General features: G+C 39.6%; 1 protein-coding gene across 8 annotated transcripts in view; it reads right to left on the reverse strand.

Moving 5' to 3' along the window:
* nfic (nuclear factor I/C) overlaps positions 1–18,739 on the reverse strand; it is a 130,411-nt gene extending 111,672 nt beyond the window's left edge. For 2 of the 8 annotated variants that reach the window (XM_053504501.1, XM_053504509.1), the window contains exon 1: positions 14,452–15,053. In XM_053504501.1, the coding sequence (XP_053360476.1) occupies positions 14,452–14,481 (30 nt within the window). In that variant the 5' untranslated portion in view covers positions 14,482–15,053. Of the gene's footprint in view, positions 1–14,451; positions 15,057–18,177 lie in introns of those variants that run through there. The other 6 variants (XM_053504503.1, XM_053504502.1, XM_053504506.1 and 3 more) reach the window with 4 other exon arrangements.
* Positions 18,740–18,974: the final 235 nt, after the last annotated feature.

Genomic DNA, 18,974 nt, shown 5'->3' on the forward strand with positions numbered 1-18,974 from the left:
ACACATCTTCATTCTTCCATCATTAGCTATGTTTGCTATAGCTGGCTAGTGACATGCTAGCACACTAGCTCATATTTGCAACACCTTATACACAACCCGCATTTCATTTTGTGAGTTATTATTTTTAAAAAATGAGAAAAAGATATTTGAATCACTAGCTCACTAGCACAGTTAGCTAGTAAACAGCTAGTAAACATTTCTCTGTGCAATACTTGTTATGCTAGTTATCAGAATGGCTAATCATGCTAGTTCTCTATTTATTTATTTATCTATTTATTAAAAAAAAGTTTTAACATGATTAATTCTGTGGCAACAAATCATTAGAGTTAGCATGAAAAGAGAGTTTAGCGTTTATAAATTGAGTCAAGGGATAAAGTTTAAAAAGCTGTGCTGTGTTAGCACAGGTGGGAAATTAAATAAGAAAATCAGAGATTGGTTAAATTAAGAGGCGACAACGAGGGAAAACAAAGAGGAAAAGAAGAGGAAAGAAATGAGGAGAAGAGCCGAGCTAGCTGAGCTACAGCACAGCAGTCAGATAAGGTCACAACTCAGCACTGACATCCTCTTCCATTTACAACGCTGCACTGCTGAGCTACGACGCTAATTCTTACAGATCTCTGTCTGGGCCTGTAATGTGCTCTTGCTTTCTCTCTTTCTCTCTCACACACACACACACACCCCTCTCTCCTGCCCTGCATGCTCTCCATGCCTTTCAGCTGCTGACGTCTGTTGATTTGTGCCAACATGTGCGCTTGTCTTTCGCGCGATGGAAGGAAGACATACCTCCACACACACGGAGCGAGGCAAACAACGGGCCGCACTTAAAGCCTCGCCGTGAAGCCAAACCCAATATGAATAGGCACACTGTGCCCTGTCCTGAGGCTTTCCCGACTTTGTTTGAAGACGTAACAGAAACGGATGTGTGGATTAGACACAGTTAGGTTCGAAAAAGAAGAAAACAGATGGATGAGAAGAAGACCAACAGTACAAGATCTACTTTCCGTGTTATGATTCCTAAATAGTGGCCCAGATTATTATACACTCAAAGCAACCTAGAAGCCCTGTTTTTAATTCTGCTGAAAGTGTAAAAATTGAAACACACTCCGTTCTTAATGTACATCAGGACGTGGTTCTAGCCCATGTCATGATGTTGTTAAAATTACACTAATGTGCGGGGTAGATTGGGTATTTTGGGGATACAGTAGTACTTCAAACGCAAACAAACGCCCTGCCTTAGGAATTTTCGGTATACAAAGAATTTATATATTCGTATGTCCAGGAGCCATTCAAAACTTGTTTGTGTCAGTGGAAACCCAAACAAATCAAGTTTACATATTTTTTTTTCTTCTTTTTTTTTTTTCTTCATTTTGTACAAGATTTAGTGAAGAAATAGCACCATGGGTCCCAGGATGGTAGCATGAACAAAAAAAAAGAAGCCACTTTTAGTTTCGTTTTTTTAAGCAGCCCATGCCAAGAGGAATCATAAATTAAGGATAAGTAAGGTTTAATATTTGACTTTATTTACATGTGTTTTGTAAATATTTTGACTTTTCATATGCAAAAATATGATTATGATGTTGAAAATCGATAATATTATAATATTTTTGGGTGGCTGAAACGGATTATGAGCACTTACATTATTTCCTATGGGAAAAAGCGTTTTGCAATACGAAATTCAGCCTAATTAACTCGCCTCTGGAAAGGATTAAATTCTTATGCTAAGGTTCCACTGAATTTTGTTTACCTTTATTTCTTTGGTTGCTATCACTCGCTCTCTGCCGCTATAACACCTTATCTCACTTGCTGCGTCAATCATGCTTTGAGGCTTCAACTAGAAATGTAATACTAAATACCTGCGTCCTTTGAAAAAAAGTTACAGCTGTCTGAATGCTATTCGCTTTTATTGTGACTGCAGATTTTTGTATTATCAATACCGCTTTAAAATCTCCAGTCAGTCGTGTCGCTCCAAGAGGCAAACCTGATCGACGGAATTAACGTAGCTGTGATTTAGTACTCAATTATTTATGGCATAATTACATTTTGGAAAACTACTGTACGAGATACTATCATGAAAGCATGCGTCTCATTACCCTTATGCTGCTTGTGCGTGGTTTTCCAAGTGGTATAAGTGAACTAACAGGATATCTGTGATGTCATAGAAGTCAAATCCCAGAGCTCCTGCCCTTTATCACAGAACAGATAGACAGCAGCACATCCTCCAGCAATCCAACTGTAATATTTTTTTTTTTGTTTTGGAGACGCGTTTATGTGAAAGGATTTTAACTCATGTCTGGGCTCAGCGCCACTGCGTGGGTCACACTCTTGAGGAAAAGAAAAAGAGAAAGAGAGAGAGGGACAGAGAGAGGAGGGAAAAATATCTTCCGTCATATCAAAATGTATAGCTCTATTCATAAAGTCATTTATAAATAATATTTATAAAAATTATCATATACATTTCATATTTTGTACTATGTATTACTATTTTTTAAACGTAATGTTTAATTTATATATGTTTGCATTTAAGGTGGCTAAATGTTGCAGTTCCATCATGACCCTTGAGGTGGAGCGCTCTAAACTATTCACACACGGCCAATGAGCACGGCATCCTGTTCCATTATTATTTGCTAAAAAAAAATACACAATCAGGATATTTATGTAGTCGTGAAACTAATAAAAATGGCAGTCCAAAATGAATTGGCACCGAGGTATCGTGATAATACCCCATAGATGATGCCCGCCCCTAAAAAGCAGTACGGCTTATTTGGAGTTGTTTCAGATTAACATGTGCTCGCTAGAGTGTGTGTGTTACCTGTTGAGCTGCTTTATCTCCTAAAAAGCTTATATAATTAACCAGGGTTGCCAGTTTTCCAGCAAAAAAAAAAAAAAAAATCTTTCCAACTTCATCTCAAAGGCCACACAAAAAACAGGAGCTGAAAAGTCGGAACCGTCTGCCCTACAGCATGACAATTACAGTAATTTGTTTGACTTAATTCTGATTATTTGTTGCAAAGCGAGATCTTACGAAGGATATGAATTGTCCTGTCTGATACTCCTTCCCTGAGCACAAGGCAGGGTAAGTCCTGCCCCAGTGCACCTCTCTCAGGTGATATAAGGACAAAAGGGTGTCTAAGTGATCTAGGCAGGTGAGCAGATCAAAAAAGTATTTCTTTATAACACAAATAGTCGATTTAAATGATTAAACAGGACTCAAAATGTCCAGAGTTGTTTGTTGTAGGGCTCTGCCCTTCCTGTGCCACTGCAGGAATCTAAATCCTTAACTCTACCTTCCTCTCTGCCCCACTGCAGGCACGGTGATGACAGCTATCCCTAAACGTGGGCTTTGCCTCAACACCTCAACCAGGCTGATTTTTCGCCACCAGCTGCCGTCGGCGAGCCTCTGCACATCCGCCCGCCCACCTCGTCCATGTGGGAGCGTCTCCAAACGGCTCCTCACACGCTGGTGTTGACACACTCTAAGCTCGTAAAAAAACCAAGTACGGGACTCGTGTTTGTTCACCGCCCATTTCTGTTAGTGTCCTTTTGTGCGATGGATTTATTTAGATAAGCCCTTAGACGTTTACACGCGTTTCCAGGTAAGACACAGTACATGGCAGGGCCGGTATCAAATGAAAAGCAGTGGGAACGTTTGATAACACGCCCCATTTAGGTGCGCGTCCTGAGGCTGCGCATAAACAGCCGGCATCTTCTAATCGCACATAAACACACGAGGTTGGCGAGGAGTGCAGGTATGCAACAGGTTTCGTGCCATTTTAAGCAGCAGAGAAACAAAATTAAACACATAGCCGGAGGCCATTACTCAGTTCCGCGTCAACAGAACAATGAACAATAGCACATGAACCCCAGCGGGACGCCATTAAGAGCATGAACTCTGTTTCTGTGTCTTTTTTAAATCTCTCAAACGCTTAGAAAAGAAAGAATGCAGTGTGCCAAAGAGGTCCAGCGGCCAAAAAAAAGTTAAAGAATCCTTACAATGCATACTGTACAGTACAATAGATTGCACACAACCAACTCTAGTGCTCTAATGTCTTCTTAATGGCGCATAAAGTTTAATCTAGCATAATATTGTTAGAATCTCCCCATAAATACATAATAAATAACGTAATAAAGTTGTGAGGAATAAAAAATTTTTCAGGGCACGCTATTCCAGTAAAAATAAAATCAAACATAGTTGAGAATTTACTTAGAAGACTTATAAGCTTTATTCCTCATATACTAACATTAACAATATATTCATTCATTCAAGAATGACACTTTTCATTTATTAAATAAACGACTAATCAAGTTTCCATAACCTTCTATTTACGTCGGGGCTGCAAATTTCGCATATATTTCTCAAATCATAGTTGTACACGCACCTTTTTTTTTTCAATTTACATTTTAAGCAATGATTCATTATGTATAGTAAGTCAAATTAGAGCAAAAAAAGGTTAAACACAACAAAAAGATTCCGGCCTTGTCTTTCTGTCTACATTCAAAAATGAGGCTGATAAAAAAATTAAACGTCCGCTAACTGCAAGTGGAGCTAGAGAGAAATATTATGCAAAACAAACAGTTAAATTCTTATAAGCAAGTTAATGAATTGATGATATTGGGGGCCGGGGTAGCTCGGTGGTTGAGGCATTGGACTACAGTCCGAAAGATCACAGGTTCAAACCCCACGACCACCAAGTTGCCACTTGAGCGGTCCTTAACCCTCAACTGCTCAGATGTATAATGAGATAAAAATGTAAGTCGCTCTGGATAAGAGCATCTGCTAAATGATAAATCATTGTATTTATATAAATACATACTTTATAGCATCATAGTAGAGATAAATATACTTCTACGCTATATAACCATGGTTCTATGATATTTTTTTTTTAGATATATTCTAATATTCTGTATTCTTTCATATATTTGCATTTTTTTGCTGAGATATCACTTTCAGAATTATTTATGGTAGTTATAGTTTTTTTTTTCTGTTCATCACACAAGGCCTATTTAAAGCTGGCACATATATTTGAGCGAGGCAGAGCGAGTGACCCGACTCAGATCTATCAAGAGCAGCCGAATGTATGTAGAGGATGATGTATTCTCCCCCCCCCCCCCACCCCCCGCACCTCAGCATTCCACTATAGACTTTCGAAGTTTCCCTGCAGCAGAAAGCTCGCGGCTCGGCTGCAGCTCCCTCCGGCGCTCACCTTTAACTTTCGATGGAAAAAAAAAAGGCCAGTCGCTTATCTTGCAGTATTGGAGAGTCTCCATTACAGTACACCCTGGACCAGCTGCAGCCCAGATACACACACACACACACACACACACAGAGACAGAAACGCACAGGAGGAGGAGAGCTTAGGCAGAGTCGGATAATTAACTACACTCTGCACTCTGCAGATCCACACTCCACATTCGTCACGGTGCAGCGCTGTGCTTATAATGAATAAGAATGCTATTCACAAAAATGAGAGTAACATCCAAAGAACAACAATTCGGATTGGTCATGAAGGTGGTTGATTTTTTTCAATGACTCCAGCTCGGGGAGCTCCAAAGCTAATCACAGGTGTATTACCGTATTAATGCACCGATTCTAAAAAGTCATTATCCCCAGAGCGACGACTAAAACAGGAACTCGAGTGACGAATATTCAAAATAACTCTTATCTAAAAAGGTTTCCGGGTATTTACCACCAGGAGTGTCCGTGCTACCAGGAGTAAAGCTTCAACTGGAACTTTCTTGATGCAGGAAAGTCTTCAGGATGGAAAATCGTGTGCTTTCTGGTTTATTAGTGTGGGGGGAAAAAAAAGCAGGTTTGGGTTCGAACACACCTCAGTCGACCGATTGAGTCGAAGGAGGAAAAGCCAGAGTGATGTATTTCTAGTCAAATGTCTTTCATATCTATTTATCAGCTTGTTATTATTCCTCTTATCATATAAACGTCAGATCTCCTATGCTGACTTGTTCAGATGTATAGTCTTGTTGTTAATTCTGCTTCATGTATGTATTACCAAACACATGCATATTTCATTTATTTTTATTTATTTGAATGTAAAAAAAAACAAAAAAAAAAACATGATGCACCTTTTTTTTTTTTTTTTTTTTTACCCTGCCCCAATCGAGGATGTAAACCTTTGCATCCAGCTGTATATTATGATTGCGATCATTAACTGCCGTTCGAGGAAAGTACCTTCGATCTACAGTCATACTGTGGTTGCCGGGAGTTTCCGTGATTCACTGGAATACTTCGTTACTGGAGATGTTTGCTCTTGGTGTCGCTTAACAATACTTTAATTACAGTTCTTTAGTCTTAGCAGAGACCAAACCTCGAGTTACGGCTAATTCAGTCATCCTTGTGCAGCTCTACAGTATTAGGGAACTAGTCGGAGAGAACAGGAAAGGAGATTACGATATTTGTAAACAGCTTCTAAACTCGTGAGTAGAAAATTCCAAATGCACTAAAAATATCTCATACGCGATTAAAAAGAGTTCTTCACACAAACAATAAATCTACAGTATATAGTATATTACTGGCTGCATGGCACAAATGTTTGACTGTCACAGGCTTCCTAAAGTGCTTAAAGATACAATCTCAGCAGCGACCTCATTTCCCCTCTCGTCTGTTCCAACCACTCAGCATTCAGCATCAGCAGTGTACTAATCACCGGCCTGATCGTCTGTCACCATCTGCACCTCTTTCTCACTGGTTCATGTCTTAAGTTAGATGCTTTTTGTGTTTAAATGATTCATATGTTACTATGCGGTTACCAAACAAAAAAGATTCCTCTCAAACTGCAAAATACAAGACAGTCTGGCTCATTGGAAGTAAAATCTAAAGGGGTCAAGACTTTTGCACAGTACTGAACAGATTGCTGAATAAGTCATTACTATAGAAATAATAACGTAGCAGGATGCTGTAAATGTCGAAATCGAAAAAATATGATTATTACCATGTGCTCCGTAAAATAAATATACTGTTATGAACACAGTTAATTTCACATCGTCTTATCAGTTTATCTTCACAGTAAAATCCCCGGTGTCGAGTCAATATAATTCATATAAACCCAACAATGTAATTCATTTTAACCCAACTGGACCTGTATACTAAAAATACTGTACAGTTTTCATTCCAAAGAATTTCAGTTTTCTCTTTCTTAATAAAACTCATCTCTTTTGTCAGATTATTTCTACTAAGCAAAAGTTTGTACGGGACAAAAGTTCGAATCACAGTTGTCAAGTCTAAAGAAAGCCTAAAACATGCATTATTAATTTTTTTGTTTTGTTTTGTTTTAAACTAAAGAGGATGACACATCTGTGAGTGATTTTTTTTTTTTTTTGTCATAATACCCATCCCAAGTATCATTATATGTTAATTTTTTTCTACAAATTCAGTTGATCAGGGGTTTTTTAGGGGAGGCCCCTAGTCTCATGAAAAACGGGGTACTAGACTGTGCCGTCGTGGTAGTACCCTTAGAGTACCATAATAGTGTATTTTGGGCACAGAAATGTGCAGAATTTACTCTAAAAGGCAATGACGGTAGAATTACAAAGTTTGAATCTTTTCTTCTGTTTTTTTTTAGGTACAGTAAATTCCCATCCAGATTTCCAGGTAACTATACATTTGAAAAGGTACAAAAGATAAATGTACCCCGCCAACCCAAAAAAAAGGATTCAGTTCAGTGTTATATTTTGGTACTGAAAGCAGACAATAACAGTCGCACTGAACGATTGCACCCAGTTCAAATCGGCTGAATGCTGACTGTCCGGGCAAAGTGCACCATTATTTCTGAAACACCCTGGATTCCTCCCAGTGGGTGCAGTCCAACTCCTGCAGCCGGCTGCCAAGAAACCTTCCTCATTTACATCTATTACAAAATCGGAAATTAAACATACTAATGAGGTGTTGCGAACCCGACGTGCAACATAACGAGCGGCTGTACGGCCGAGACCGAAAAATGGAAAAACATAAAAATGAGTCAGGATGCGATTACAAATCTGAAGCCTTTTGCAACATCTGGCGGCAAACATTTTTTTGCGAAATTTTGGAAAGGTTTCCGTAGCGTCTCACACCACCGTGAGCCGATCCAGCAGACCTGGGCCAAGTTGCTATGGGAATAAGCAAACAGTGAGAGAGCGTCCAGCGCTGGCTCGACACACAGGAGAGGAGAGAGGAGCTTTTTTTAAATCAGCAGCATGCTGGGCCGTGCCACGCCAGCACCGCGCTGCTCTTGATCGCCTTCCAGTTCGACATTAGAATCAGCCTGAGAGGCTTTCCAGCACGAAAACACCGCTGCCAAGAGCTGAGTTTTCTTCTCGAACTGACCCGCACATAACACAAGCCTCACACAAATCGTAAATAACACCAGTGACAATGTGAACGCTTCCAAATGCTAGTTCACAGGTTCAGTCAGTTATGACTACATGATCTGGTTATTATTGTTATTTTTCTTATTAGATCTTTCAGAACATGTTAAAGATTTTTTTTTTTTTTCGTGAAAAACAAAATGGCTCCACAGCTGCCGGCTTTCCATTCCAGCCAAATAAGAGCCGCGCCTAATAACTGTTTAAAGATCAGTTGATTAAACATGTGGAATCAGGTTTGCTCCTGGAGGCTGGAATAAATATCTATAGCCCTATTCGAACAGGATAAGTTTTACACATGGGGTGGGAGGGGGCGTGTGATAGTCCTGCGCATTTAATCCCATAAAAATCGACATTGTTATACGGACCTGTGCAATTGTTTACTCGTAAAAGACTGCAACATTATTACAGGCAATATACACATAGTCTGGAATTTACGTTTTTCTATAATTGAAGTATTTGTTTTTTTGTTTTTTTGTTTTTTGCTTTTGATGTGATAAATACATTTCGGCAAACATTCTCCTAACGAGATCATCTGTCCATTTATTTGCTGTTACAGTATGCTCGGTAAATACGTTTGCAAACAAAATGGTGCATTTCATAATTAAATATCAAAGTTTAAATATCGCAATATTATTTTTTATCAAATCGTGCAGCCCTACGTCTAGGAATTTATTCATGTCAAAATTTGTACTGTCAGTTTTTTTTGTTATGGAAAAATTACACTGTTTTATACGATCCGTAACCTGAGCAGTAGAAAAAAGATTTCATGTTATAATATGTTTTTGTTATAAAAAAAAAAAAAAGCAAGAATTCCTTTTTATGGACTCCTAATCAGGACTATTTTAAATATGAAGCAGAACAAGAAGATCTAGACAATGGAAAGTAAAATTTAAGTTAAACTACTGATTTTTTTTAAGCATACAGTAGATACACTATAATATGTTAATCTTACGGTTATGTGACCGGCTAATAATCAAGCTGGTTCTGGTAAAACGAAGCATCTGTAATACGCATGGAAATTATAGCACGATCGTAAAAACACACCTGTTGCATGATTTATAAAGACATCGCATGCAAATTACTACACGACTACACACAACCTTACTCGAAATCCCCAAACCATCTCTCCGCCCAGATACTACACGACACCCTGGCTTTAAACAAGACGGAGAAAAGAAAAGAAAAAACAACAAACACTCCGCTCGCTTTCCCTCCTCGCTCGGAAACCTGTTGGCTCGGGACGCTGCGTTCGCTTAGGTGGGATCCAAAGCTGCCTCTGTAAAGTAAATACTTAGCGCCGCTCACCATGCTCCCCGCCGAGGAACCTGGGTGTGATATGAAATGAAGCCAAGCGTCGAGCACGGACATCTGCGGCGCAGGAAACATGGAGCCCTTGCCTCATGCCAAACAGCCGGAGCTTTTATAACTCGTGGTACCCCGGTGTGTCCCGTGTCTCTCTCCCAACTGGGTCTATCACACAGCCAAGGGGGTTAACATCAAACTCTGTGCTCTAGTTAGGACTAAAAAGGAAAAAAAAAAAAAACATTTCCTCACATAAATAAATATCTGCCAGAAAAGTTTGCAGGAATGACAGTTGGGTTAGCACTTCGTTGGGGAAAGCGTTCAAAATAGCTTAATTAACGTGTTGATGGGAGCGCAGCGGGGCTTTCGAGCTGCCATGACTGCACCGCTGAGGGGCAAAAGTGGGCCATACAGTGTGTTCGGTAGCCTGCGAGTGTGAGCCGCGCTACGGAGACTTCAAAGAGCATGATCGAGGGACATTTCAACACTGATTAAAGCAAGGCCTCATTACACACACACACACACACACACACACACATTGGAACTTCAGTGAGGTCCAAAACAGCAACCTGAGCCTATAAAACTTCTGAACTCTAAAAACAGAGAAGCTGACACGAATAATGACATAAGACAATTTCAGACCGAAGATTAAGATGAAGCCATAAACTATCAGGGTATTCTCTGCTTTATTTAGAGAGCTAGAATTTGTTAAACGCTGACATCCCATAATGCTTGTTATTCATTAACACTCTAAATGATGTAAAAAAAATAATAATAATAAAACATAATATTATAGAAATCCAGAAATCCATTAGTGTGAGTGTGCGCTTTACCACGCTTTGACACTGGAGACTCCTTCCATAAATGCTATACAGTATAAACATCTCCTTACAGAGAACATCACCATATCACGAATGCACCTTTTCCCCAATGTATGTCGTTACTACGGAAACGATAACGTACAGTATTAAAACGTCGCATGAATACAAGTCTGAAACACAGAGTCGTTAGGCCACCCTCCGACCAATCGGAGCATCAGGCCATTTTTGTAATATGGAACAACATGCTCACATGACAGATCTGTCGCCGGATTGAGTCGTATTTACCGAAGCTTTAATAAATCACAATAACGGCGGATAAATAGGTCATCGCTCAGGAGCAAAGCGCTGCGTCCGAGCCGACCGCTATTTCAAATGTAAAATGATGCAATATGTTTAAAAGCAACATTAAAAACCAGCCGCATGACAAGTCCAAGCCAGAGCAGAGCGTTATCGACACGCTGTCAGATCTGTCAGACGCTAAAACAGGCCTGGGTTTTTGGCGGCCAGAGCGGCGTCTCCCTGCCCACTGGCTCGCTCCTCTCCTCCACTCTTCTCCCTCTCTCCCCTTCTCGAGCAGGGAATAATTGCAGCATTAACAAAATGAATCAATGAGAAACGCAGGCAGGAGATAATGTGTTGCCAGAGCAGGCGGATTAAAATGCTCGAATGGGGGTAGGAGTAGTAGGAGTAGTGGTAGGAGTAGTGGTAGTGTTAGTGTTAGTAGTAATCCTAATAGAAGTACTAGTGGTAGTCACCGTAGTAGATGAAGTATCATTATTATTATTTGATATTATTTGATAATATTTCGAATTCAAGAACCTTCCGATCACAGTACCTGCTCAGACATTTTGCTACAGATAATTCAGTCCTTGTCAGCGCTACAACAGTCCCGTACATCTAACAACAACAGAAAGAGCACACGAACCTGAAACCAAAGCCGAGCGCTAGAAGCATGCTTTCAGAAAGCTAAAATTAAACTACGTTATTAAGTGTTATATAACATTATAAAAGTAAGCAAGCGATTTCGATCCTTCAACTGACTCTCGATGATTTTTAACAATGAAGCTTGAAATAATTTTTGCTGTGAATTTAGTAGTTTTTGCGTTTTTAGAGTCTAGGACTGAACTCAAGTGAGGGGTCGGAAAAATGTGCTGCTGTCTCTTTAAATGTATCTTTTTATTTTACCTCTTTGAAGTGACTATTATGTAACAATGTATTAAATATTTTGATTAGTTTTTAGCTGATTTTTTTTTTTTTGGTAAAACTTTTATAAATTACAAAAAACATTCGAGCAAATTTTTTTGAAGTCCAAATTTACTTTATATAGCATACGTACTTCAAAGCACATCTAAATGTTTATTTATTTTTTATATATATATATATATATATATATATATATATATATATATATAATAACTAGTTGTTGTTTTTTTGTGAGATCTGATGTGATTTATCGCTCTGTCCCAGCACACAGTTCAGAAACTGTGTGTGTGTGTGTGTGTGTGTGTGTGTGTGTGTGTGTGTGTGTGTGTGTAACTCTGCTCAGGATCATGGCTGCTGTCTTGCAGGTTGGCAGCAGGACTGTGCTGAGTCTTACACACACACAAACACACACACACACACTTCTCTCTATCTCTCTGTGCTTAAATCTCTCTCTCCCTCTCTCTCTCTACCCGCTGAGCTTCTGTAACAGGGTCACGTCAGGATTCTCCTTCACACACAGTAAACACACACGAAGCCAGGCGACAGCTTCCAGCTTCACACAGCACACATCTAATACGCGACACACACACACACACACAAACCACTGTGATAAGAAAATAACGTCTACTGTGCTGGAACTCACAGTTTTTTTTTTCTTGAACTACATTAATATCATCCAACTCTTAGCTCTTATCATAACAACTGGTTTATAAAGTTGCCTCGTTGTTCTGTTACGCTGTCAGGAATAAAGGTACGACAAGGTACTTTTTCTTGTTGAGATGGTACCGCAACGAGAACCTTATCTGTATTTTAATTACGTATCTTTTACCTGAATTTAACCTAAATTTAAAAATAGTTGATTTGATTTTGAGCAGCACATGTGCACAACAAAAGTCTGAAACCTTTGCACCGTCCACAGTACGAGATCAGGGACAAGAACATGTGCTGTTTAGTACTGATGTCTGCAATGTACAGTTTATACAACTTGATCTAATGGATAGATACGGCTACGATCAAGAAGGAGATTTTTTATTATTATTTTTTAACATAAGCAATAGGACAGGAAGCAGAAATCTGTCCTGCTTCGCATTTCAAAGTGAGAAAATGTACAAAGGTCGAATGTTTACCAAGGCATGAGTCACGTAATTTTAATCATAATTTCAAGTTTAAACATATAACAGGAACGCGTACGTGGAGCAGCGGATGTGAATTAAGGCCTCGTTTCAAACCTGACTCTACATTAATACAGCACAGTTCCCTTGGACTTTTGGCTGCAAATCCACTTGGCAGTGACCTGAAAATTAAAAAAATAAAAAAACACCTGAAAGGAGCACTGTTTATTCTCAATATCCGATTACGTCTCAAATTTACCGTCTGCACAATCAGACCCGAATCTGGCACATTCCAGGTCAGCATTTTGTTAAAAGAAAAAAAAAGATGTGAATTAGAAGAAAAAAGTAACAACAACAACAACAACAACAACAAAACTAAACTAAACTCAACCACAAGTCAAACATGAGAGACGTCAGAGTTATAGACTTTCCTGGAAATGAGTGAAGTCTCCTGTATTAAGTCATTTCTTAGTTTCAGGACAGAAAAAAAAATAAAATAAATACAGGCCAGCTGGCCAAACGCAAACTTGGATTTCCTTTCCATCTACAAAACTCTCTGTGTCCAAGTCATGCACTTTGGACAATAAAATCGAAACAAACTTTCAACAAAGACAGAACAGCTCCTTTGAGGTCTTGTGTAGCTCACAAACAAAAACGACACAACAGCGAAAATGTGCAGTGGATCTAATCTGTTATAGGAGTACACACACCATCTCCATACAGTGCCTTTAAAATGCATAATTATGTTTTAAAGTAAAAAAAATAAAAAATAAAATATAGTAAAAGTAAACAACCTCTGACTGTCTCAGAAGTAACAGCCTGGGGCTCTGCAACAGCTTTTCAGCTGCACAAAAGCATCAAAAAAGATCCGTAAAACAGGTTTTCGTGCAAGAAGGTAAAATATTCAAGATTATAAGCAGCACAAATCGGTGATACGTGAACACGTAAAGGGCCTGAGAGACAGAGCGAGAGAACAAAATGGTAATATATTGCAATAAAAAAAAAATTAACTTTGTTTTTTTTTTTACTAATAATTTAACAGAGACAAGACAAATGTCAGGATCTGAAAGAGGGAATGCAATGATTGTAACACTTTTATGCACATATTAAACATGAATCACTGAGTTAAAAAAAAACACTATGCAGGCTGTGGACAGGGTTATATTTTTTGTTTATCCTGACTGTCAAGTTTAAGAACATTTCACAGGGGGAATATACAAATGTTAAGCAAATCAACAGAAATATGAACGCATTAATATTTGTGAAAATGTAATACTGCAAAAGGGGAAAAAATCCAAGAGCGGCAAAGAGTCAAGTTTGCCAAGACAACTTGTCACAACTTTTTTTTTTTCTTTTGCATTTTATTTTTATCCTGATAGGACTACCTATGCCAGCTTAGAGCAGAATTAAGACTTAAGAGGGGCATCAGGAAAACTCTAGGAATATTTATTATTGTTATTATTAGAAATTACCATAAATAAATAAATAAATAAATAATGCTTTTTTTGGAGGGGGGACAAAAGTGTAACTTTGAGTTGATTATTTTGATGCATTCTGAATAATTCCTTGTTAGAACTTTTTTCTTACTTTTTTTTTTATGCCCGCCCTTTTTTAAACTTCCATACAAACATTATGATTATTATTATTATTATTACCTGAGTCAGACACAGAGGAGAATACATCATGGTGTAAAAAAAAAAACGGAGAAATCGATCCGGAGTGAGAAAAGCGCGATCAGATGAGCAAGGTTTCACAGTTAAACACCATCATCATCATCATCATCCTCTTCCTCTCCTTCTCCTTCTTCAGCAGCGGTAGCGGTACCGGCGCGTCCACCATCGCCGCCGCGCTGCTCTCGCGCTCCCGGTGCAGCAGCAGCAGCGCAAGTTTGGAAAGCTCGCGCAGGAGGGAGAGAAAGAGAGAGTGAGGGAGGGAGCGAGAGGGAGAGGGAGAGAGAGCGAGACAGCGCGCGCAGGAGGAGAAGAGGAGAGATTTGACCGCCGACTACAGAAGATCCGAAAAACGTGGAGGCTCGGGCGAGCTCGTGCACTTTAGGAAACGAGGGAGGGAGAGAGAGAGAGAGAGAGAGAGAGAATCAAAGAAGAAGAAATGAAAAAAAGGAGGGAGGAATGAAATGACGTTATGAAAATGGCCCATCCCATTAAAAAACGCGCAGAACTTAAAGAAGCAGGAACTCTCTCTCTCTCTCTCTCTTTCACTGTCTGCCTCTCTCTATCTCTGTGTCTGTCTGTCCCTCTCGCTGTCTTTCTCTCTATGTCTGTCTGTCTGTCTTTCTCTCGCTGTCTGTCTGTCTTTCTCTCTCTCTGTGTCTGTCTGTCTTTCTCTCTCTCTCTGTCTGTCTGTCTTTGTCTGTCTCTCTTTCTCTGTCTGTCTGTTTGTCGCTCTCTCTCTCTCTCTCTGTCTGTCTTTGTCTGTCTCTCTCTCTCTCTCTGTCTCCCTGTCTATCTTTGCCACTCTCCTTTTCTTTCTGTCTGTCCCTCTCTCAGTCCAGTTGAGATGGGCTTTATGTTATAAATGTTGCAAAAAATGTTGCCAAATCAACTATATATATATATATATATATATATATAAATTTTCTCTGTTGTGTGTTTGTGTGTGTAATTCTTTCTTATTCTGTCCATCTCTCTCTCTCGCTCTGTTGGTTTGTATATAAGTCTCTTTATTTTCCTCCTTTTCCACTCTTTTCTGCCTGTCTGTCCACTTTCTCCCTCTTTTTCTCTGTTGGTTTAAGTGTGTATTTTTCTTTTAATCTCTCTGTCTTTCTGTCTAACTCTGTCTGTCTGTCTCTTTCTCTCTCTCCATTCTCGTGTCCCCAGGCTGACCCCTTGGTCCCGGAGCAAAGCAGCCAAGTATGCACTGCTTCCCCGAGAATGCAGATGCACATTCACAGTAACCACTACAAATCTACAATAGCATTTTCAGCTAGGTTCTTTAGAGATCATCTAAAGCGGGTTCTTCTTAAATGCCCGCATTTCTTCTTAAACAGCAAACTCTAAAAAATAAGATCGCATCGATTATTTCTCCTGGGAAAACCCTACAAGCTTCTGGGCTACAGCAGTGTTTGGGGTCCACTGGTGAGATCATCCGAATGATGATTATTAACACTGGAAAAATGCTGAAAGTATAAGGCTTCATAGAATTCTACATACAACCCAAGAACAGGGGGAATTTTGAAAGGTTCCACGTACAGCCCTGTGCTTATGAGACATAGGACACGACTGTGCTGATGATACAAGGTCAATATTTTGAAGATGATTAACTGTGGAAAAATTTTAAATTCACATCACTTCGTCATTATTCAGATGTCAGAGGAAACCTTGTAGAACCCTACAGTAGTTGGACTCTTAAAGTCCTTTCTTTGTAGAATTCTACCACAGAGTGGTAAAAAAAAATCCAAATGATGATTGACTTTCGAAAAAGACTATATGAATGAAGATGATGATGATGATGGTGGTGTTGAACCCTACACCTGGGGAAACCCTTAAAGGTTACTGTAAAACAGAGTGTTTGGGTTCCACCAATGATGATAATTAGTTGTTCAACTGAAGCTTACTGAAGCTTGATATTTTAAACAATATATTATATTCTGACTACATTTGTTACAACTATAGACAGGGGGGAAACTTGCTCTAAAGTAGCAGTGCAGTTATTTCATTCAGTCAATAAGTTTTAGGGATTAGATTTTAATGCTTCTCTAACGATCATATTTTTTTTTAAATCTTGTTTTAGCTCAATAATTGTAATAAATAGTGTAGTAAATATACCTAGGGGGAAAAAAATCTAAAAAGCTAAAAAAGTTAAGAATTTTAATTTGAATTTTTTTTTAACTTTTTCTTTCTTTTTTTTTTTTAAGTGAACAGAGTCCATGTTAAGATTTAACTTTTCCCCCACAGCCTCCAAAAAGAAATCAAAGCATGTTTAAATACTTTAGAACTACTTCTTTACACTGTATACATAACATTAAGCCTCAAAGAGAGCTTGAACACCTAATCATTTTAAAACATTTTTTTATTATAATATAATATTTATAATAGAATTGTATGTTATAAATTATAACTCACAACAAACTACATTTTAAAGGTTTGTAGCTACAAAGTAAAAAAAATCTATTAGTAAGAATAGTTTAAGGAATAATAATAATAATAATAATAATAATAATAATAAAAAAACATATTAAATTCTAAGCAGAGGGGAAGAGGAAGACAAGAACACTTCCTGGATTGAAACCGAAAATGTCCTTGCACAGGCTAAGATCATGAAGTAATAAAATAAATGATCTGGTGTGAACTTGAAAGTTCTGCATTGTTCCTGTGCATGATGATGGTGCTGTTGTAAAACCCTTCAGCACTGAAGTGAAAGTGAAGTCGAATTAAAACGAGTGGGATTGCGTGTCGATGTTATGTGTGTGTGTGTGTGTGTGTGTGTGTGAGAGAGAGAGAGAGAGAGAGAGACTGCACTTGAAGCTTCCCGGTTTGTGACTGTGAAAGAGGTTTTATTGACTTCTTGGCGCTGTGCTGCCTGGCCCTGACATGGCCGTGTGTGTGTGCGTGTGCGCGCGCGCTGCAGCCCTTAAAACACACTGTTATTAGGAGCACTTTCAGTTTTATGGACACACAGTATGTGTGTGTGAAGAGGGGGGGGGTGGTTTTGTTGTTTATTAGCCCGGACCAGCTAAAACAGGCGTGGAAGAGAAAAGGAAGAGAAGAGAAGAAAAAAGGCAGCGCAGTGCGGCTTGACAGGCGCCGCAGAGGCGCGCGGAGCTCCGGCGCTCGGGCTGAGATTCCTCCCAGAGACGGAGCGCCTCCGCCGGCGTGCGGCTTCAACTTCACCCCGGTGAGCTCCGCGCTCCGGCCGCGGCCGCGTCCCCGCTGAGCCAAACATCGGCTTTGAACTTGCAATTTTTCAAACCTTTTGCGTGTGTGTGTGTGTGTGTGTGTGTGTGTGTGTGTTTCCGTTAATAGACAGAATGACACACACACACATACATCTGATCAGTTATGTTTTTCCCCCAATCTGGCAAAGAAGTAAAAACTTTGGCTGCAGGATGAAGACAAAACACACACACACACACACACACACAAAGCTGAAGGTTTGGCTCAAGACCAGGGTAAGAAGACATTAAAAAAAACCGGCTTTTTCTTATACGGAGAATGAAAGAGAGAGACAGAGAGAGAGAGAGAGAGAAACCCGAGCCGCGTCACGCCGCTTCTCTCCTCCGTGTAGTTCTTCTTGAAGCGGGTTTGACTTTGTTATTCTAAGTATTCAGGACAACTCGGGATATCATCTGCAGGAGGGGTGCAAAAAAAACAAACAAACAAAAAAAAAAGCAAATGGAGAAAGGGATTGGATCATTGACGTACCATGTTCGGAGTGAGAGTGCCAGAGCCGGACCGGGGAAAGTTGTCTCTCTCTCGGAGGCTTTTACGCAGCGCTGTCACTGCGCGCTCATGTCGTCCGGGGCGGGGGGTTTAAATGGCTTGCTTTTTTATTATTCCTCCAAATCCATTGGGTACAAAATCCTCAGTCTTCGCCCTGACACTGACCAAACGCAAAGTCCTCTCCGGTCGTTTCTGGTTTTTTTTTTTTTTGGTTTTACTTTAGATGTAAATTTTAGCGCGCTCGGAGCTCCAGCTGCATCTGGGCCGGATCTCTAGCTCTCTCTTATTCACTCACACTCTCTCTCTCTCTCTCACACACACACACACTCACTCACTCACACACACACACACACACACACAGTCTCTCCGAGCTCCTGTCTCATGGCTTTTGGATGATCACGTCTGCTTCTCTTCTCTTCTCATCTGGACTTTTATTTTATTATTATTATTATTATTATTAGTTGCGCAAAAATGCGGCGGCGCACCAGCGCGAGCAGCACCGACACCGCGGAGGGAAGGAATTGATGAAACGCGTCGGAGGTGGCGTGTGTGTATGTGTGTGTGTGTGTGTGTGGTTGTTTGTGTGGCAGTGTATGTGTGTGAGTATACGTGTGTGTGTGTGTGTGCACAAGGGGGCCCTTGGGGTGTGCGCTATGGCGCAGTTAAAAGCATATTATTATTATTATTATTATTCGAGAATATTATATAAGCATTAATTGGGAAGATGAATCCAAAAAGGTGACATGAGCAGCTGATTTAAACCTGATGGGCGCAAACTG

The sequence above is a fragment of the Clarias gariepinus genome, chromosome 9, assembly GCF_024256425.1.
Source record: "Clarias gariepinus isolate MV-2021 ecotype Netherlands chromosome 9, CGAR_prim_01v2, whole genome shotgun sequence".
In the NCBI taxonomy this organism is placed as follows: domain Eukaryota; kingdom Metazoa; phylum Chordata; class Actinopteri; order Siluriformes; family Clariidae; genus Clarias; species Clarias gariepinus.